Source organism: Ictalurus punctatus, chromosome 18 (genome assembly GCF_001660625.3).
Source record: "Ictalurus punctatus breed USDA103 chromosome 18, Coco_2.0, whole genome shotgun sequence".
NCBI lineage: Eukaryota > Metazoa > Chordata > Actinopteri > Siluriformes > Ictaluridae > Ictalurus > Ictalurus punctatus.
The window spans coordinates 8,767,738-8,790,954 of NC_030433.2; the positions used below are offsets into that span (position 1 = coordinate 8,767,738).

Here is a 23,217-nt window from a genome sequence, read left to right on the forward strand (position 1 = left end):
AATGGGGAAAAGGAAAGAGAAGGAACGTAATCAGAAAAGAACCACACACAAACACACACAAACACACACACACACACACACACACACACACACACACACACACACACGCACACACACACGTGTTGTAGGTGTAGAAATCACACTCTGATGTTTAATATGGAATTCCGTGATGGCTTCAAACATCGAGTCCAAATCTCCACAATCATCCAAGAAAATCTTTAAAAAAATTCACATATTGTTTCTGTATTTCATGGCTCCGCCCCCAAATGGTATAATTCATGTCCAGCTTGTCCTCTTAGAACATCCCAGAACATTATCTGCTTTAATAAAACACTAGAGCACACAGTTGTTGATGGTGGATATTTTATTTTCCAGTGTTCATACTGTACGCTATCGTTTTCAGTAAAGTCATAAAATCAGCAGCACAAAGCAATCAGAACATTCTCTCTTGGCAAGAAGGGGGTTTTGTGTTTTTTTTGTTTTTTTTTTAAATAATATTCATAATAATATTTACATTATTGATTTGTCTGTGTTGCTGTTGTCCATGCTGTTACAGTAAAGTATAAAACATTAGAAATTGAAGCCTATTTACAATAATAGGGTTTTCAGCATTACGTCATATTTACAGCGGTGACGTTTACAGGAAGCCCTGATTGCTCTCGCACCGTAGCTAATAACACACAATTCAACAGAAAGATATTTCATTAGCAGTGAAATTCTATTTAGCTGAATGTCTGAATGTTAGGAAGAAATAAATCAGGGCAAAATGATACCAATGTCTTGTTTGTGTCTTCAGTCACTCCAGACAACACACGCTACATGCTAACGAGACTTCCTGTTGAACCTTTCTGCCCTGATTTATATTTATCTATCAGGAGATTAGCGAGCTAGCTTGGTGTATCCTAAGTACTACTCATGACTGTGTGCTAAAGTGTTTAAATTGCTAATAAATGTTAAATATATATTTATATTTATATATAACTGAAATATGCTTTAAAGTTATCAGTGTACAGCAGTGCAAGTCACATTATGATGATGATGATTATTATTATTATGATAAAAATTGACATAACTACAACTACACTAACTACAACATCTACACCTGTGCCGATAATAAAGTAAACTTTAGGAAGGATTTATGGCTGAACGTAACCAGGGAAACGATTTCGAATGTAATAAATGTAAATTTAATATTAGAAAAGACTTTGGATTGAAAGTAATCACAGAAACAATTTCAGACTAAATTTAGCCTTGGAAACGATTTAGGACTAAAATGTAACCATGGAAACTGCATCTGTCTAAATGTAACCATGAAGTCTGACTTTTGACTTCTGGTTAAATATAACAATGAGGAAATCATTACACGTAACCACGGAAACAACTCTGAAGTAAATGTTACCATGAAATGAATTCTGTCCAAATGTAGCAGAGGAAATTACCTCCGGCCGGATGTAACCATGGGTACAATTATGGACTAAATGTAACCATTGGAACAGCATCCGTTTCTACATTAGAAACAACTTCTGACTGAATGTAACCATGGAAACAACTTCAGACTTAAGGTTACTATGGAAATTACTTCAAACTAAATGTATCCATGGAAACGTCTACAGATTAAATATAACAGAAAGGACTTCTGGCTGAATGTAACCATGGTAAATAGTCTGTTTAAATGTATCCATGGAAACAGTCTCTCTGTTGATCTACAAACATGACAACTGACGAAAAGAGAAATGTTCACTATGAGACGGGTATGAAAGCACAGGAAGTGATGTATGTATGTGACATGTATAAAAGCACAGGAAGTGATGTGTCAGGTTCACCTCCAAATGCAGCGAAAACATCATGCATTTAAAATACTGCAATACATTGCACGACCAATTATCGGCACATTCCTGCTTACACAATGTTTATACCGCATCATAGATTCATGACAGGTTTTATTAGAGGGTTATGAGGCATTATTAGTGTTTATAAAAAAAAAAAAACAACAACAACAAAAAAAACCCTTTTAGAAAATAAATAAATAATTTCAAGTGCAGATGTAATGGGTGATGAATAAAAGCTTCATGGAGAGCGTTATTAACCATTTCTCTTCTCCTCACTCATTATTGTGCTTTATCATTTACAGGCATTTAGTCTGAAGGTTATATATAAATATTTGTACATCCTCTTGCGTAAAAGGTAAGAAGAGTATATTCAAGTTGCCCTTTTTTTTCCTGACAAAACGTTCCAGTCAGAAATAAAGACACCGGACCGCTACAGTCCACGACGTCAGTATCTTATTTTCTGATTCGTTCAGGCATTAATCTTTCACATTTTTTGTAAAGAAACAGATCATTCCGTATGTAAACACACATATATGCTTAATAATAATAATAATAATAATAATAATAATAATAATAATAATGCTTACTTAATTCCAGTACATATAACAATCCTATACAACATGTATTTACAGAAAACAGAGCACAAAAGAAAGAAGTATAATTAGTTTTTGTTCCAGACTCCTTAACTGCTGGCTGTGTTTAGAAAATATAGAAAGAAAAAAAAGAAACAAACAAAAGAAAAATCCTGATAATTTAAATATTTTTATTTAAAAAAATCTAAAAAAGAAAGAAAAAAAAACTCTGATAAAATGCAATATTTTATTAGATATGTTTATTTATTTATTTATTATTATTTTTTTAAAAAAAGTTTTCATTAATACGAGACCTTACTGAACCTCTGGAATTGTCCTTGCATAATCTGTGTTTTTTTTTTTTAAATACTCAATTTCAAACAATTGACATCAAAATGTAAGGATAAAAACAAATGTAAATAATCAGTTAAAATTCCTTTAATTAAATTGTTTCATGACATTGAAGAGTAACTTGTTTTAAGTAGTGAAATTTTTTCGTGTTCTTAGTTTTGCTATAATCTATTAATAAAATATCAAAACTAATTATGTAGTGTAAAAAAACAACACAAAAATATAAAAACTATTCTATACTCTCTAATTAACTACACCAGATAATTTGACCTGTTTACAAAATAAAAACAAATCAAGAATATAAAAATCAATTAAAGAATTATTTTCACTCATTGGCAGTTTCACTTAAAATTATCGTAAGAAGGATGTGAAATTGTGTACAAGTCTATAAGTCACAGAATGCATAATAAATCAGTAAATGTAAACATTTAAAACACACTATAGAATTGACTGTAAAATCTAAAGGTGTAAAAGGCGTGGTCTGTTTAATTATAGTTACAATAGCCAGCAATTAAGGAATGATAAACTAGCATTCATTGTTATATATTAAGGTATTAAAATATTCGTCTGTGTTCCAATACTGTATTTAACACTTCCGTTTAAGGTTTGTTCTAATATGTAAACAGATACATTTCTAAGCTTCTCTCCGGTCCCTTTTCAAAATAGCAAAAACTAAACAAAGCAAAAAAAAAAGTAAACAAGAGGAATAAAATGCTAGCTACATTCAAATTCAAACTCCTTTTACTTAATACCGCTAACTAATTAGCAATGTAGCTAATAACTAGCTAGCAAGCTTCAGCTACATTGTCCTCTGTGCCTCACTCGTCCACACACGGGCATGTTATGAACAGTACTGGAACGCAGGATTACGTAAATAAACAGCAGGAAAAAAACGGACAACTTTAACCAAGAAAAAAAACACCTAAAATGCTCAGTTGATGTAGTAAAGCCAGTAGACGACGTTGAAAAAGGAAAAGACGGTGGGGAAGATCATCCTCGACCACTTGTCGATCGAGTTCACGTCAGTCAAGTCGGGGATGGTGATCTTCAGCTGCGAGGCACGTCTCCGCAGTCGACTTTTCTTCTGAGGGACGTGACATTCCAGTGCGTTCCGTCCGAAGTTCTGCCGAGCGAGTCCCGCTTTCCGGTACTGTAGCGCCGAGCTGTCATACGCTAACATGGTGCCGCGAGGGTCGCCGAGACCAAGAGCTAATTCGGGCGGCGACATCTCATTCTTCATCTCCAGAGGCGTGAGGAGGATGTTCTCGTGAGGGTCCATCTGAAAGACAACAGAAATTAGTCCTGAAATATTTATTACACGGAATGCTAACAATGAACTATATAGGACGCTAATGCTAGCTGGTAATGCAAATGGGCAGCAGGTTTGGATGGTAAAAAAAAAAAAATCTTTCTGTGAACTTTTTTTTTTTAATATAATTTTTATGATTTCTTTCATATTATATTATCTGTTAAAACTCCAATAAAGCACTAACATGAATTCTTATGAATACAGGAAGTGAATAAAAATAAATAATTATTACTATGTCACAATTTCACACAGTTGAGGTATTTCAAGTGCCACACACACACACACACACACACACACACACAGCACAATGGTCAAGTACGTTAGTGAGTATGAGTCGCAGAAGAGTGGAAATGATTCGAGAAAGCCAATATGTAAATATTCCATTTGCGTCATTTTATTTTATTCACTTTATCTCTCACTTAATGATTAACAGCGGATAAACTATATACAGTGAATATTTTAGATACTGTATGAATGGTTTTTTTGTATTTGGGAACCCTTCACTTCAGACCAACAGAATAAAAGGCAACAGTCAATCATTTATTCGTTTATTAAAAATTGTTTAAAGTTTAAAGTTCCTTTTTTTCTAAAACTTGGAATATACACTCACCAACATTAATGAAAATGATAATGATTTTAATTAGATATATACATAGTGCTCTACACTAATATTGGCAGCCTTGGTAAATATGAGCAAAGAAGGCTGTAAAAAATTCTCTTAAAAAAACCCTTTCTTAAATGTAGGTGTACAACAACTATTGGAATCCCTATGAATTCATATGAGAAAATATATTTGAAGTGAATCCCCTTTGATATTTAACTTTTTTTTTAAACAAAAGATCAAAAGGTTAAACAATGAAGACAATTTTTCACAGCCTTCGTTGCTCATATTTACCAAGGGTGCCAATATTAATGGAGGGCGCTGCATTTATTTATACTGCACTATGAACAAACTTAAAATTCGCTATTTGTCTCTTGAATAAAGAAATACGGCCTATTATAAATAAAACATATAATAATAAACAATTTCTAATTTCTTACAAATTCATTATATAAATATCATCATATTACTAACTTTACTAATAATATAAATACAATATAAACAAAAATATTAAATAACCAAAATAATAATAAACAATATATTTAATTTATATTATATTAAATTATAAATAATATAATTACATAGGTTTTATAATATAACTGATAAAATATATCCAAACTTAAACATTCATCAGCTCTTAAATAAAAAAGTAAAATTATAATTAAAAAATAGCATTATAACATGACAGTTTGTCTCATTTTAATTAGAATTTTTAAAATATTGGCTGAAATTAAAATACATGTATAATAATACGTTTTTGGTTTAAAAATAATTGCATAGAATTTCAGTAACTGTATCAGTTGTATTATTGTAATTTAGATAATAATAATAATAATAATAATAATAATAATAATAATAATGTTGTTGTTGTTACTGTTAGCCTCATTTGGTTAAGCTAACGCTTCTGAATGCAGAATGAAGGACAAGTGATGGTAGCGATGAAGGAAAAAAACAGAAACTAACTTGTGCTCTGAAACCAAAACAGAACAACCAGGATCGATGGATTCGTCCATGACTCGTCACATGATACCTTATTTTTTTGATCGCCTAGTCCTATCGCCGCATCGTCCACAAAGATCGGTTCCCACATCGAGTCATGAGCGTCAATATCCCTCGGTTTCATTCTGGCATACAGAGCATCGTTTCTCTGAACTACATTTCCCATCAACCACTGCAAGCACACAAAACCACACCGTCAGCCGTCTCGGAGTGGACGAGGAATACGTTTATTTAGATTTATGCTACACTAACGATGCTGTTTAGAATAATATAAATGTTTAGCTTGCGGATGTGTTATTAGCATATAAGGAAATGAGCTTCAGAAAATAAACAAGCCGCTAGAAATTCTGAACAATATTGACAGTTAAAATTAACTATTTAAATTTTGTATATTTATCATTTTCCTACACATGTCAGAGATAAAGACCAGGTCAAATATTTGCTTAAAATTTTTTTGCAGTTACTTTGGAATAAATGTGATTACAAAATTATTCTGTCAGAATATATTATATACAGTATAATCATTTTAAAAGTCAAATCGTGGCTGGATTTAACATTTTAACATCAAAGCAACTGGTTCTGATCAACACTTAATCAGGAAGTTCTTTATTCTGATATTATAACACCATTTATTTTTGCATTAAAGATTAAACTTCAAGCTACATGCTCTTTTTAAAAAGCACTAAATAATTTGATCAGAAACTTTAATGTACAGCTTCCTAACGCAAATGACTTATTTTCTTCTTCTTTGCTTTCTTTCAGTTGTTGAAGTACGGAGGCCTTGAAGGGACTTTTGCAAAAATTAAAAAAAAAAAAAAAAAAAAACCCCAGAAACTCGACTTAACAGTGCATCCGGAAAGTATTCACAGCGCTTCACTTTTCCCACATTTTATTATGTTACAGCCTTATTCCATAACGGATTAAATTCATTATTTTCCTCAAAAGTCTACAAACAATACCCCATAATGACAATGTGAAAGAAGTTTGTTTGAAATCTTTGCAAATTTATTAAAAATAAAAAACAAAAAAAGCACATGTACATAAGTATTCACAGCCTTTGCCATGACACTCACAATTGAGCTCAGGTGCATCCTGTTTCCACTGATCATGCTTGAGATGTTTCTACAACTTGATTGGAGTCCACCTGTGGTAAATTCAGTTGATTGGACATGATTTGGAAAGGCACACACCTGTCTATATAAGGTCCCACAGTTAACAATGCATGTCAGAGCACAAACCAAGCCATGAAGTCCAAGGAACTGTCTGTAGACCTCCGAGACAGGACTGTGTCGAGGCACAGATCTGGGGAAGGGTACAGAAACATTTCTGCAGCATTGAAGGCAATGAGCACAGTGGCCTCCATCATCCTTAAATGGAAGAAGTTTGGAGCCAGCAGGACTCTTCCTAGAGCTGGCCGCCCGGCCAAACTGAACGATTGGGGGAGAAGGGCCTTAGTCGGAGAGGTGACCAAAAACCTGATGGTCCCACTGACAGAGCTCCAGCGTGTTTCTGTGGAGAGAGGAGAACCTTCCAGAAGAACAACCACCTCTGCAGAACTCCACCAATCAGGCCTGTATGGTAGAGTGGCCAGAAGGAAGCCACTCATCAGTAAAAGGCACATGACCGCCCACCTGGAGTTTGCCAAAAGGCACCTGAAGGACTCTCAGACCAAAGACTGAACAAAGATTGAACTCTTTGGCCTGAATGGCAAGCGTCATGTCTGGAGGAAACCAGGCACCAGTCATCACCTGGCCAATACCATCCCTACAGTGAAGCATGGTGGTGGCAGCATCATGCTGTGGGGATGTTTTTCAGCAGCTGGAACTGGGAGACTAGTCAGGATCGAGGGAAAGATGAATGTACAGAGACGTCCTTGATGAAAACCTGCTCCAGAGCGCTCTGGACGTCAGACTGGGATGAAGGTTCATCTTCCAACAGGACAACGACCCTAAGCACACAGCCAAGATAACAAAGGAGTGGCTACAGGACAACTCTGTGAATGTCCCTGAGTGGCCCAGCCAGAGCCCAGACTTGAACCCGATTGATCATCTCTGGAGAGATCTGAAAATGGCTGTGCACCGACGCTCCCCATCAAACCTGATGGAGCTTGAGAGATCCTGCAAAGAAGAATGGGAGAAACTGCCCAAAAATAGGTGTGCCAAGCTTGCAGCATCATTCTCAAAAAGACTTGAGGCTGTAATTGGTGCCAAAGGTGCTTCAACAAAGTATTGAGCAAAGACTGTGAATACTTACGTACATGTGCTTTTTTTGTTTTTTATTTTTAATAAATTTGCAAATATTTCAAACAAACCTCTTTCACGTTGTCATTATGGGGTATTGTTTGTAGAATTTTGAGGAAAATAATGAATTGAATCCATTTTGGAATGAGGCTGTAACATAACAAAATGTGGGAAAAGTGAAGCGCTGTGAATACTTTCCGGATGCACTGTATGTGGACATGAAAATGAGTTACTTTCACAAGATGTTTTCCCCGGAAAGAAATAGCATGCTTAAAGGATGTGGTTATTCTCTAAAAAACAAACCATGTCCTTTAAAAAATAAAAAACAACTTGTGAAAATTACTCATTTTCGTTTGCATGCACAAGATATTTTTTGTGTATTTAATTTTTTTTTTAAATTATCAATTATAAACAGTAAACATTTTTTAAATGCTAATATTTAAATTTAACAATTGTTGGATTTAAACTTCTGACATCAAAACATTTGGTTCTGATCAGCACTCAATCGTGATGTTCTTCATAATATCAGTCAATATCAATAATAAAAAAAAACAAACACAAACAAAAATTTTGTGAAAACAGAAAATCTTGCACACGTGAAAATGTATTGAAAAACTTTACACGTTCTTTTCTTTCAGAAATTTTCACGTGTGCACGAAGATGTTTTTCTCGTGCTTGTTTGTTTCCCTCCAGGAGCTCCGAACTGTCAGTTATCAACAGAGAGATTCATTTTTTCCCACATTATAATTTTTTCATTCTTTTCAGTTGTTGCTGTTTTTAATCTTCTAACATCAGTACATCTGGTTCAGATCAGAACTCAATCATGATGTTCTTCATAACATCAGGAGTCAGTGAAACTTCAGCAGTTCGGTTTCTGTGGAAGGTTCCGCGTTCGAATCCCTCGGCTCTCCATAAGCCATCTTGGGAATGTTCTCTCTCTCTCTCGTCTCTGCTTTTAAACGAATGGACGTATATGTATATCAAACCCTGATCAATTCTATTTATATTTTTTCCTCAGAGTCCAGGGAAAAAAAGCTTATTATGAATTTTAGCACCGTTCATTTTCCACTTTCCATTTATTTCGCATTTTACAAATTGCTCAAATCGTTTATTATGAGAGACAATCCAGCATACAGAACCCTAACATTCACTATTGTAGCACTCGACAGGTTTTTCTTCAGTTTTTTTTGTGGCTGTCTGATATCAACAGCAAACTATACCATGTCCTTTATAACCATGTCCTTTAAAAAATAAAAAACAACGTGAAAATTACTCATTTTCGTTTGCATGCACAAGATATTTTTTGTGTATTTGATTTTTTTTTTTGTGTATTTGATTTTTTTCAGCTTTATTTCTGTAAAGCTGCTTTGAGACAATGTCTATTGTAAAAAGCGCTATACAAATAAAATTGAATTGAATTGAATTGAACTATATCAGCCCTGTGATTCTGTTTAATGAAACATTAATAAACATTCATAAACATTCATAAACATTCATAAAATGAAAATTGACTGGACAAAATGATTCAAACAGTACACACATCATATACAGAACCTGAAAACACCGGATTAGCAAATCTACATTGAGTACATGAGTAACACTCTGTGTGTGTGTGTGTGTGTGTGTGTGTGTGTGTGTGTGTGTGTGTGTGTGTGTGTCTGGCAACAATTTTTATCTATTAAAAAATAGCAGTCGTTCCCTCACCAACCGTTAAGAAGTGTAACCTCCTCTGAACTGAAGATGTGGAAAAACCTCTGACTGTTACACAGCACTGACACCGGAGACTCCTTCCCTACATGTATATAAATACGTACCTTGTTGGAATCCATCCTCATTTTCTCGTTGTTGGCGTTGGACGCTTTCTCCGCCGCTTTCTTCTGCCGCTGAGGTCCTTGTCCGAAGAAGATGTAGTTGACGAGAGCGTACTCGAGCAGTGCGAGGAAGACGAAGACGAAGCAGCCCATCAGGTACATGTCGATGGCTTTGACGTACGGGATTTTAGGAAGCGTCTCTCGCAGGTGTGTGTTGATGGTTGTCATGGTGAGCACGGTCGTGATACCTGTACAGAAAGTGGAATGTTATTATATTATTTAAGAATAAATAAATAAATAAATAAATGAGAAAAGAAGACAAAGCAACTTACATTTGTATATTTTTCCTATTTTTACACAGATACTGTTATGTTCTTAAGAACTGTACATCTACAGCTAAACGTCACAGCTGAGAAAATCGAAACAAACATCTCAGAAAATCAGGTAATAAGATTCTTTTTAAAAAATAATAATAATAGTACTAAAATAAATAAAAGCTCAGAATGATTGTAATTTGGATCATCCATGGAAAATAATGCTCAAATTTGGTTATATAATACTTATATTTGCACATATAAATGAAGATTTGTGGATAATTAGCATTACTATAACACTAGTCTGCGTTTTAGCCTGTTTATATGGAAGTATAACAGTGCCAAATGTCCTCAAGGCAAAATGGCATGTTGAATTACATAAACTGAATAAAAACATATCACGATAACAATACTTGAATTTTTCTGCCCAGCAATTTGACACAAATTGAAAAAACAAACAAACAATCAAAAAAAAAACACAGCAATATCAATGCTTGAATTAGTTTCCTCTGCAATTCACTGGTGTCACAGCGCGGTCCGATCAGAACTCAAATTCCCAAGATGCAATGCTCACTTCTCAGGCACGCATGCGCTCACCATCCCCGGAGTTCTGATCAGACACACCTGGCACCAATCACACACACACACACACTAGTACTTAGGAAGGACATCCACCCGGGATCTGCGCGAAGTATATGCTCAGTAACTTAGTTTGCTGCGTTACCAAGCTCTTCTAGTTCATTGTTTCTTATGATCTTCGACCCTCGCTTCTCGTCTCGACTACGTTATCTGGATATCCCCATTTGGATTGTTCGCCTGATCGCTTGACCCTTGCTGACTCTACGACTACGCTTCCGGAACTTCCCGACTCTACTCGGTTCACTCGCCTCCCGCACCTGCTTCCGTACCATCTCAAGGTTCGTGACAGAATACTTCGCCTATTAATGGAGGCGGCGGGAAATCGCTGGCCGAACGCCATCGAGGGACATGGCCGGATGCTTAGCGAACATGATCAACGTCTCGCCTACCTAACTGAGCAGGTAGCTCGGCTAAATCAAGCTGCGCAGCCTGCTACGGTGCCGACCCCACGCTTCCCTCCCACTCCAGCGCCGGAGAAGTATGATGGAGATCCCGCACACTGCCGGAGTTTTTTACTCCAGTGCTCCCTGTTTTTTTCCACGTACCCAGACATGACGGAGAATCAGAAGATCATCCATTTCATGGAACTTTTAACCGGGAAAGCTCTCCTCTGGGCCACCGCGGAATGGGAACAGGAAGGGAACAGCATCAGCACGTATGAGCAGCTGACGTCATGCTTCCGCACGGTATTCGATCACTCTCCAGATGGCCGGGAGACTGGGGAGGAATTATTGTCCATGGCGCAGGGATCACGGAGTGTGGCGGATTACGCCCTCGAATTTCGCACTGTCGCCGCTCGGAGCGGATGGAATCAACCCGCTCTCAAAGCCATGTTCCGCCGGGGATTAAATGCTGACATCCTAACGGAGCTGGCATGCCGCGATGACCTTTTGACCCTCAACTCACTCATCAGTGTAGCTATCCGCCTGGATCGTCTACTACGTAGCCGCTGCCCCGGAGGTGGTGAGGCGGAAGCACCAACACCTGAGCACTCTAGTGAACCCATGCAGTTGGGACAGACTCGGGTGAGCACGCAGGAACGAGAACGACGGCGCCGTGAACACCGTTGTTTCTACTGTGGTGAGAGGGGCCACTTCGTGCCGCAATGCCCTCTCAAACAGGGCTCCACCCGAGGGGAAGCCAAAACTGCCAGACCACTTCAGTCAGGGGTGAGTCCCGAACCCATTACCTAGCACTGTATTCAGTCTGCCTTCGTATTGCCTGTTATCATGGGTTATTCAAGGGTTTCTTGTGTTTTTGAAGCACTGATCGACTCGGGAGCGGCGGGGAATTTCATTAGCCAAGAGACCGTACACCAATATAATATCCCCGTTCGTCCTCTCTGCACCCCCCGCCGTGTCCAAGCCATTGATGGGGCCCCCATAGGAGATGGCATAATCACCCACTGCACCGAACCTGTTAACCTCCGAACCAGCGCCCTTCATCAGGAGACGATCACGTTCCATGTCATAGTCACGGCTCGACACCCCGTGGTACTCGGTCTCCCTTGGCTCGAACATCACAATCCCCAAATTTCGTGGGACCAAAGGGAGATCACACGCTGGTCAGCGCACTGCATGTCTCACTGCCTTCAAGTCCCGGTGATCTCCGTAGCATCCACCTCCATTGAAAGCCCAGATAAGGCAGCTCACGTTCCGATCCCCAGTGTCTACCACGACCTCATGGAGGTATTCAGTAGGAAGAAAGCGAGCGGACTACCTCCCCACCGTGATTACGACTGCGCTATTGATTTGCTCCCAGGCACTACACCACCACGAGGGAGGGTCTACCCGCTAACGATCACTGAGCAAAAGGCCATGGAAGAGTACATTCAGGAGGCGTTGCACCAAGGATATATATGACCATCCACTTCTCCCGCATCCGCGGGATTTTTCTTCGTGGAGAAGAAGGGAGGAGGTTTACGACCGTGCATCGACTACCGAGGACTAAACCAATGTTGCGTCAAGTACCGCTACCCACTCCCTCTAGTACCAGCCGCTCTGGAACAATTACGCACTGCCACCATTTTCACGAAACTGGACTTGCGCAGTGCATACAACCTGGTCCGGATCCGCGAGGGAGATGAATGGAAGACTGGATTCAGCACAACCTCAGGCCACTACGAGTACCAGGTCATCCCGTATGGGCTCTCGAACACCCCCTCGGTCTTCCAATGTTTAATTAACGATGTGTTACGTGACATGCTGGGACGCCATGTGATCGCCTACATCGACGACATACTGATATACTCTGACTCCCGGGAAGACCATGTTCACCACGTTCGCCAAGTGCTACAGCGACTGCTCCGTCACCAGCTATATGTGAAAGCCGAGAAGTGTGAATTCCATAAAACCACCATCACGTTTCTGGGCTACGTCATCAGCTCCGAGGGAATCTCCATGGACCAAGAAAAGGTCCAGGCGGTCGTAAGCTGGCCCACACCCACGACCATCAAGGAACTACAGAGGTTTCTGGGATTTGAAAACTTCTACAGGAGATTTATCAGGAATTTCAGTGTCGTCGCCAACCCCCTCACATCCCTGCTAAAGGGGAGACCCAAGCGTCTGGCATGGAATCCAACTGCCCAATCTGCCTTCGACAAGCTCAAGAAGGCCTTCACCACTGCACCCCTCATCAAACATCCAGACCCATCCAGACTGTTTATAGTGGAGGTGGACGCATCAGAAACCGGGGTAGGAGCCATTCTGTCCCAACGATTTGGAGAAAAACCAAAACTTCACCCGGTGGCCTTCTTCTCGCGAAAGCTTTCCCCAGCCGAGAGAAACTACGATGTGGGGAATCGGGAACTCTTGACAGTTAAGTTAGCGCTGGAAGAGTGGAGACACTGGTTAGAGGGGGCTACTCATCCATTTGTCATCTTCACGGACCATAAGAACCTGGAGTACCTTCGCACGGCAAAGCGACTCACACCCCGCCAGGCCCGATGGGCCCTATTTTTCACTAGATTTCAATTCACGTTATCCTACAGACCCGGATCCAAGAACACAAAGGCGGATGCCCGGTCTCGTCTTGATCAGATAGAACGGATTGATGAGCAGGAGGAATACATCATTCATCCCTCATGTGTTATCAGTGCGCTAGAGTGGGAGCTGGACGTGGAACTAGAGCAGATTCCCCAGTCCCAAGTTCCTGTAAAGTGTCCTCCCGACAGACTCTTTGTACCTGAAGAGTACCGCCAAGAACTCATCATCTGGGCACACACGGTACTCGGTACGGGGCATCCTGGGACACAACGCACACACCATCTCCTGGAAGAGAAATACTGGTGGCCCAACATGATAGGAGACATACACAAGGTGGTGAAGTCCTGTTCATCGTGCGCACAGAGTAAAGTACCTCGGACCCTCCCCGCCGGGAGGCTCAAGCCTTTACCTATCCCCGAACGCCCATGGTCACACATATCTGTAGATTTCGTAACAGACCTGCCTAGATCCCAAGAAGATACCACTATTCTAGTCGCAGTGGACCGGTTCTCCAAGTCCGTACGCTTCATTCCCTTGCCCGCTCTCCCCACTGCATTCAGGACAGCTGAAGTGCTATTCCAGCATGTGTTCAGGTATTACGGCATTCCGGAGGAGATTGTCAGTGACAGGGGCCCGCAGTTCACCTCCAGAGTGTGGTCCAGTTTCATGACCAAGCTGGGAGTAACAGTGAATCTTACCTCCGGGTATCACCCACAAGCCAATGGGCAAGCCGAACGAGTCAATCAGGAACTGGGACGATTCCTCCGCACCTTTTGTGCCAACAACCGAGAGGACTGGAGCAAGTTCTTGCCATGGGCTGAGTACGCCCAGAACTCACTACGTCATTCGGCCACCAATCTCACCCCCTTCCAGTGCGTGCTCGGTTACCAACCCCCTCTGTTCCCATGGAACGCAACCCCCACCGCAGCTCCGGCCGTTGACCACTGGTTCAAACGTAGTGAGCGTGTCTGGGCTGACACCCATCGACGCCTGAAGGAGACGACAGAGACGTATAAACACAAGGCAGATCGCCGCCGCAAAGAACACCCTAACTACCAACCAGGCGACCGGGTATGGTTGTCCACAAGAGACTTGAGACAAGCCCACGGTTGTAAAAAAACTAGCGCCAAGGTATACTGGACCAAGATCCTCAAGCGGGTCAATGAGGTCACCTACCGTCTGGAACTGCACAGCCGCATCTCCCCTTCATTCCACGTATCACGTCTCAAACCTGTTGTTAACGGTCCTCTAGCCACCGATGTACCAGCTGAGACTCCTCCGAATCCTCTGGAGATTGATGGATAACCGGCTTACCGCGTCAAAAACATCCTCAAATCTAGACGCAGGAGGGGCAAGCTGGAGTATTTGGTCGAGTGGGAGGGTTACGGACCGGAGGAACAGTGCTGGGTGCCCAAACAGGATATACTGGATCCACAGCTCACCAAGGACTTTCACGTCACTCATCCTCATCTCCCAGGTCCACGATCCTGGGGGAGGCCAAGAAAGAACTCGGCTCCCGGAGTGAGCCCTTTGGGGGGGGGGGGGGGGGGGGGGGTTCTGTCACAGTGCGGTCCGATCAGAACTCAAATTCCCAAGATGCAACGCTCACTTCTCAGGCACGCATGCGCTCACCATCCCCGGAGTTCTGATCAGACACACCTGGCACCAATCACACACACACACACACACACTAGTACTTAGGAAGGACATCCACCCAGGATCTGCGCGAAGTATACGCTCAGTAACTTAGTTTGCTGCGTTACCAAGCTCTTCTAGTTCATTGTTTCTTATGATCTTCGACCCTCGCTTCTCGTCTCGACTACGTTATCTGGATATCCCCATTTGGATTGTTCGCCCGATCGCTTGACCCTTGCTGACTCTACGACTACGCTTCCGGAACTTCCCGACTCTACTCGGTTCACTCGCCTCCCGCGCCTGCTTCCGTACCATCTCAAGGTTCGTGACAACTGGGTTTGTATATTTTGATTGAAAACAAAATTCCAGCATTCAAAATCCAATGCACACATATTCACCTTCCTAAAATACGGTTCCAAAATATTCAGTTGTTAAAATACCATCTTCATTATTCATCAGGTAATATTTCAACACAGTATTTTTCAACCTCACAAATTCAGATCTTAAAATTCAAATCTTCACATCCGGGTCTCACAGGAAGAGCAATGGATTGCTGATACTATTGTAACGTGTTACTCTGGGCCGGCCCCTAGTGGTGGGGTTGTGATGACAAGCCACAAGAGAAGATGAACCTAGCGGACTGGCATAAAGTTGGCTTGATGTTGGACGTTCGGTATTCACAGATATGCACAAATTAAGGGACCGTCGTTAAGGTTACATACGACATTGGTATACACGTTTCTAACTTCAATAGTATTTGAAGGGAATGTCTTACAGTCACACAACCAACTGTAAAGTGTTCATCTAGGTGTCAGCTGTTTTTATTCCCAAATGAATCATTACCAGTTTTTTTTCTCGGTTTGTCAATAAAACTGTTCAATAAACTCAATAAACTTTCTAATGAATAAAATAACATTAGACCTCCATGCTGCCTCAGTCACACATAGATGAGAGTCACACATCTAGAATGTATCAACTCTTTCACGAACAAACGACTAATCAGGACAATACGGCTTCTCCTGCGCCAAGTCAGAGCGTTAGCATCACTGCGTTTTTATAACAAACTCCTGCAAGTGCAAGCAACTTAACCACACTGCCAAGTTTTGGACAAACGATGTCCCACTGCTAGTAAGGCTCGTCGTTCGTGGTGTCATTCTGATGGATCGTGTGCTGTTTGTTGCCAGGATGGAGACGGTAATGAGACTCTGTGAGTTATAGAGTCATGAACTGGACACGAATGGAAGAGAATGATTTACATCGGTCATTGTTTATGGCAATGACGTCATTAAACGCTCAGAAAAAGACAGTTTTCTTCTGCTGTCTGTTAGCCTGCATGTAAAATCTGATCCAAATTAGCTTTAATGCTATTATTATAGCTAATAACCAAACGAGAGCCAAAGCAACCACGAATGATAAACAAGTCACACCCTCTCAGCTCGGCTCACATGGCTTGGGTTAAAGTTATGCTGTTTTATTCTAAAAACCCTTGTTTTTTGTTTGTCATCCTGATAGCTAACTCAATCCAGGTCAGGCTCCAATCAGTGAGAGCACACTGTTTATTTCGAGCGTGTGTGTGCGTATGTGTGTGTGTGTGTGTGTCTGTGTGTGTGTGTGTGTGTGTGTTTACATAATCCAGCATGACAGGGAAAAATACAGGCTGTCAGTGAAATGAAAGAACAAAAATATACAGAGAAATCAGTGCGCTCAGCTGAATACAAATTAGTGAAGTTAACGAGTACACAGCTAGTCCTCCAATCTCATTTCCATCACAAGCTAATCAAAATTATTTTTTTTTTAAATATATTTTTTGCAATTTACACATCTGTCAGAACAAGGGCCAAAAACGCAGACTAGCTTTATAGTAAACAGGCTAAAACGCAGAATAGAGTTATAGTAAACAGGCTAAAACATAGACTAGCGTTACAGTAGGCAGGCTAAAATGCTAACTAGCATTATAGAAATCAGGTTAAAACACAGACTAGCATTATAGCTAACAGGCTAAAACGCAGACTAGCGTTATAGTTAACAGGCTAAAATGCAGACTAGCGTTATATTTAACAAGCTAAAACGCAGACTAGCATTATAGAAAACAGGCTAAAACGCAGACTAGCGCCATAGTAAACATGCTAATACGTAGACTAGTGTTATAGTAAACATGCTAATATGTAGCCTAGCGTTATAGTAAACAGTGGCTGTTGGAGTTTGTACCTAAAGCGACTCGGGCGGCGGAGGCGTCGTAGTTGATCCAGAAGGAGACCCAGGACAGGATGGTGATCAGGATGGAGGGCATGTAGGTCTGCAGGATGAAGTAGCCGATGTTTCTCTTCAGCTTGAAGCTGAGGGACAGGCGAGGATAAGCACCTGGGGGAACATGATAACGAGATCACAAACATGCGTGTCATTTATAAGATCAAAAAAATCATTAAAAACACAGTGCATGGGGAGTAACATATTTTAACCTCAAATTTGGATGCTTCTGCCAGGAGGTTAAGGTGAAGATTTCTACATGTTTTGAATGGATCGTGGACACATTTACTTTGTGCTACACTGTAAAAAGTAATCATGTGGAAATGTACTTATTAATAAAAATATAGCTGAATATACACAGATCTGGATTGTGATTGGTCAGAAGTTGTTGATTAATCCTTTATAACAGCAGCTCTGAAAGTAGCGCAGGTTTATATTAACGCACTCGTTCTAATACTTTATCGTTTCTATAGCAACAATGGACACTCCATGAAAATAAACAGATTTTGAAAAATCTTAGATATAGTGAAACATAAAGTGTACGGAAGGAGTCTCCAGTGTCAACACTGTGTAACAGTCAGATTTAAAGCTGTAACTTTAAGTTCCCTTTCAAAGGGAACTTCGACGTTGCATTTAGCATAACAGTATGGGAAGCGCCCCTGCTTCATTTCTACTCTATATTTTTTCAAAATCTCTAAAATTTTCTATCCTTTTTATAGAAAAAAAAGAAAAGAAAAGAGAGGGAAATAATGAGCGAGAATTCAGAAAGTGTGTTACGCCTTGCTCCCGTTTCATCACGGGAGGAGACGGACACGCTTTCTGTGTGAAGTGTTTGGGTGTAGAGTATGCGACAGCAGCCCTCGAGGGGTCTGACTGTCAGCATTGTGAAAATTTCACGATTAGGCAGCTCCGCTGTCGACTTGCTCTCTTCTCGTCCGAAGGGAGCTGGGTTTCAGAGCCTCGCGGATCTGGGCAAGCCGCTGCCGAGGCAGTCAGCCGGCTAAGGTCCTGGGGTTCTCGTATGAATTTGGAAGAGGAGCTGGAGATGAGCGCTGCTCTATCTATTGCTCTGTCTTCCGGTTCCGGCTCTCCGCCTGACTTTGGAGCTCGCGTCGCGACTCCTCCTTCCTCTATGGAAAGCCAAAACACCCTCCCTGACTCCAAGGAATCGGTAGAGGGTGCCACTGCACCAAAAACTGACAGCAGCTCTCAAGCATATAAAGAGCTGCTTGAGGTGATTACTAGGGCAGTTGAAAAGTTGAATATAGACTGGCCCGGGGAAGAGGAAGTGGCTCGTAGCAGGCTGGATGAGCGCTTCCTCTCCAGTGAAAATAAATATAAAGCTCCCTCACATCGCAGAAAACTCCCCTTTTTTCGAGAAGTGCATGATGACATATCACGCTTCTGGAGGAAACCATACACTAGCTGTGTTTATAACCCCGTGACGTCTGATTACTCAGCCGTCATGGGGAGTGAGCAGCACGGCTATTTAGCAATGCCAAAAGTGGAGGAGGCGCTTGCGAGCCACCTCTCAGGTAATTTAGGGAGGCCAACTTTATCTTCTAAGCCATGTAAGGCCACCTCGGCGTTGGTGGGCAAAGCCTATGCGGCAGCGGGTCTTTCTTTTGGGTCACTGCACACAATGGCAGTGTTGCAGGCCTACCAAGCAGACCTGCTGAGTGAGCTCGATACTGGGGAGGGAATTGGGGCGGAGGCAATGGCAGAGCTGCGTCGCACCACAGATTTATCTTTCCAAACAAACAGCCCGTCATATCAGCCGTTCAATGGGTAGCCTGGTTGTGGCGGAGAGGCACCTATGGCTCAACCTCTCAGGGATGGGAGACAAAGATAAGGTCTCCTTGCTGAACGCCCCAGTTAAACCTTCCGGCCTGTTTGGCGGCGGTTAATGCCATCGACGACTGGTTTCACGAGGCAAAACAGCAAACGGCGGCGTTCAGCCAGTTCCTTCTCCATCATGTTGAGTTCACACAGGCCTCCATGAGTGGAGCCCAGGCCAGTGCTAGTGTGAGGGAGGCGCAGAAGGCGAGCCTCCCCCCGCAGAAAGCCAGGGGGACCGGGCGGCGAAAACAGCCTGCTAAGAGGCCTGATCTAAGAGTGATCATAAAAGCAAAGCAGGCAAGGAAGGACCGGTCCTGATGGGCCGCGAAAGGGACGTATCAGGGGACATGAGATTGTTAGGGCCGATAGCCCCGAGTGCTAGTGTAGGGCCTGCCCTGGCCAAGGCCATCCCATGTTTTCAGCTTCTCTGGTCAGCGAGCTGTCACAGGGCAATGGAAATCTGATGCTTTCCCTCCAACGAAATGTGGAAAATCACTGAAAGACCATTTGGCAGTGTGGAAACTACTGCCAAATGTGTCTCCATGGGTTCTGTCTACCATAGAAAAGGGTTACCGGGTCCAGTTCAGAGCTCGACCCCCCTCCCCGGTTCAGAGGTGTGCTCACCACAGTTGTCAGCACAGAGAAGAGCCCAATATTAGTGCAGGAAGTAAATTCCCTTTTGGACAAAGGGGCCATAGAACATGTACCCCATTCCCTAAGGGAGGGAGCTTTTTACAGCTGTTATTTCCTGGTCCGCAAAAAAGCTGGGAGTATGCAGCTAATTTTAGATCTGCGTCATCTGAACTGTACTCTTCGGACATACAAGTTCAAGAAACTGACGCTCAAACTTATCATGCCACAGATTCAGTCCGAGGACTGGTTTGTGACGGTAGACCTGAAAGATACATATTCCCACATAGGAATATCGCCCAGTCACAGGAAGTTCCTGAGGTTTGCGTTTGGAGACAACACATACCAATTTCGGGTTCTTCCCTTCGGGCTAGCTTTACCCCCTAGTGCATGGATGCTGCTCTGGCTCCCTTGCGACACCAGGGCATCCGTGTACTAAACTACCTGGACAACCGGTTAATTCTAGCACGATCCAGGTCACAGGCGGTTCAGCATCGTTCTCACCTACTTGAGGAGCTTGTGGCTCAGGTTGAACCTCAAGAAAAGTATGCTCTACACGCGTAGGATCGATCTTATCAACTTTGAGCAAGATAAAGCCAGGTCTGGGCATCCCCTCCAGTCTCTACGAGAGACTGTTGGGCCTTATGGCAGCAGCAGCCAACGTCATATCGTTGGGCCTATTGCACATGAGACCATTTCAGTGGTGGCTGAAAAGTCAGGGGTTTCATCTGAGTATGAAACCTCTGAGAGTAATTAGTGTCATGCGGCGATGCCTGCGTGCTCTGAGTATTTGGAGGTGCCCGTAGTTTCTAGCCTTGGGTCACACTCTAGGTGCGTCTCCTTACCGCAAGCCGGTAATGACAGACGCGTCCCTCACGGGCTGGGGTGCAGTCTTAAATGGCTGTCCAGCTCACGGTTTTTGGAGTGGCCCTCATCTGGAGTGGCATATAAATCGCCTAGAGATGCAGGGCGTATTCCTAGCACTGAAATTCTTTCTTCCTCAGTTGAGAGGTCACCATGTTCTAGTTGCATCAGACAACACAGCGGTGGTCTCATATATCAAACACCACGGAGGGTTACGTTCACACCCCCTGTTCAGGCAGGTACAACTAATCCTTCTGAGGGCAGAGGGAAAGTTCTTGTCATTGAGTGCAATGTACATTCTGGGCAGCCGGAATGTAGGGGCAGACATCCTGTCAAGGCATGGGCTGAGGCCCGGGGGTTGGAGGCTCCATCCACAAGTGGTGGAGTCCATATGGCGGAGGTTCGGACAAGCGGAAGTGGATGTGTTCGCCTCCGAGGAGACAACACATTGCCCACTGTGGTTCGCGCTCAATCCTGGGGTGTGTGATGCTCAGTGAACCAAAAAAAAAAAAAAAAGATAAAGTAAAAATCATCTGGACTCCACCCGAGTGACCTCCAGATGTGAGGAGAAGTCCATGCATACCTGCACAAACACCTGAACGGAGTAGTCTGGGAAGTTTTGGTGCTCAATAATCTTAATAACCCTTTAACCAGGGGATCGTGTGGAACTCCTTGAGGAGCTGAACACTGCACAGGTTCATGTTTTCTTTGATTTAATGAACTTGATTTAGCTTAATTACAGAGGGGCGCCATTAGCTGATTCAGGTGAGGTAATTTAGAAACAGAGGAAAAAATTAAAACTGAAGTGTTCTGTGGGGACGTGCAGAAATCTTCTGTATAACATTAAACCATGCTGAGGAGAAGAAAAAGCGAAACCAACTTAACATGGCTGACGTCGTTTTTGGCTTTAATTTGAGTTAATGTTCTCACCCCAAAGTTGATTATTTTCCTATAACAGCACATCCCCAAAAGATGTTTTCTACATGCTTATAATGCAGGAGCGTAAACTCATCTGTCCTGAAGATGTGGGAAAATGTCAAGTTACAGCTTTACCTCTGACTGTTACAAAGCGCTGACACTGGAGACTCCTTCCATGTTAAATTATATTACACATTAAATAAAAATCTCCTCAAAGAATCACATTTTTTCTTTAAAAAAAAAAAAGCATTTATGTGGAGCGTCCACTGTACACGTCCCTGTAAAAGAGCTGTTACTATAGAAACAATAATGTGTTAGACTCTAAGCTGAGCTACTATCAGAGCCGCTGTTATAGAAAACTAATCAACAACTTCTGACCCATCAGAATCCAGAACTCAGCAGCAGCGCTCTGGGATAAAGCATTATATAATCTAGAAATGCTTTTTCATTAAAAAGGTCATGAAAAATGTTTTTGTGGTTAATTAGTTTAATTAAAAAAAAACAAAAAAAACAATATAAACCATCACAGAAATTCTAATGCTTTCCATTACAAATACCATTACAATCCATCATCAAAGGTCAAAGGTGTCCTATTGCTCCTTAATGGCATCCACTAGACATAACAAGCCACCAATAGAAGGCAGCAGTTAACCAGTAGAGACCCACAGGGATCATTAGAGTTTCCATTAAAACCACTTCCCATTATAACCATTACAAATATAACCATTACAAATTATGATGGTTTCTATAGTTTTTTTCAGCAGGGAAGACAGTATGAGAGAAAATCTTAAGTTCTTTATCTCAACCTAAGTAGATAATCTGTTCAGATTTAAAAAAAAAAAAAAAAAAAAAAAAAAAAAAAACCCCAAAAACCCCTTTTATTTCTGTAATATAATTTCCACAGAATCAGAGAGAATGCTCCTCTTCACCTGTAGAGAAAACCACCTTCTTGGCTATGAGCTTGTAGTCGACTATGGAGAACTGAGGCAGCTCTATTCTCTCCACTCCTGTCACGGCGCTGTTTTCACCTCGCCAGTAAAACTCGATATCATCCGTCGTGTAGCCGTCTGTGGAGAAGAAATGACAAATCATCCCAGATAGTTAGTGCACGGAGTGATTCAGTGAGATCGATTTTTCTCTTGTTAATAATGCAGATCAGGCAGTTTGTTCAGATTCTCATTAAAGAAGTAGCCGCAGTAATTAATTAGCCGTTATGTAAAGAGGCCGTGTTGGGGTATCGTGTATAACGAGGTGTCACTGGGCTTAATTAAGGAGAAGTGCTGTAAACGGCCTTTCGCTGGAGACAGCCAGAAATAAATCCATAAAAGCTGAACATGCGGACCGGAACATCCTGTAACTTTTATATATACACGCTACGGCCGTATAAAACGTGTTGGGTTTCGGACATGTTTCGGGATCTGCTGTGAAATACTCG

The 23,217-nt window shown here is 41.8% G+C and overlaps 1 protein-coding gene across 2 annotated transcripts in view; it reads right to left on the reverse strand.

The window, feature by feature from the left end:
* Positions 1-267: 267 nt before the first annotated feature.
* Positions 268-23,217, reverse strand: part of LOC108278475 (gamma-aminobutyric acid receptor subunit beta-2) — an 83,678-nt gene continuing 60,728 nt past the window's right edge. Inside the window, exons 6-10 of one of the 2 annotated variants that reach the window (XM_017491875.3) lie at positions 22,712-22,849; positions 17,493-17,645; positions 9,716-9,960; positions 5,693-5,833; positions 268-4,031 (exon numbers count right to left, since the gene is read on the reverse strand). In XM_017491875.3, coding sequence (XP_017347364.1) covers positions 3,684-4,031; positions 5,693-5,833; positions 9,716-9,960; positions 17,493-17,645; positions 22,712-22,849 — 1,025 coding nt within the window. In that variant the 3' untranslated portion in view covers positions 268-3,683. The remainder of the gene's footprint in view (positions 4,032-5,692; positions 5,834-9,715; positions 9,961-17,492; positions 17,646-22,711; positions 22,850-23,217) is intronic. The other variant, XM_017491876.3, reaches the window with a different exon arrangement.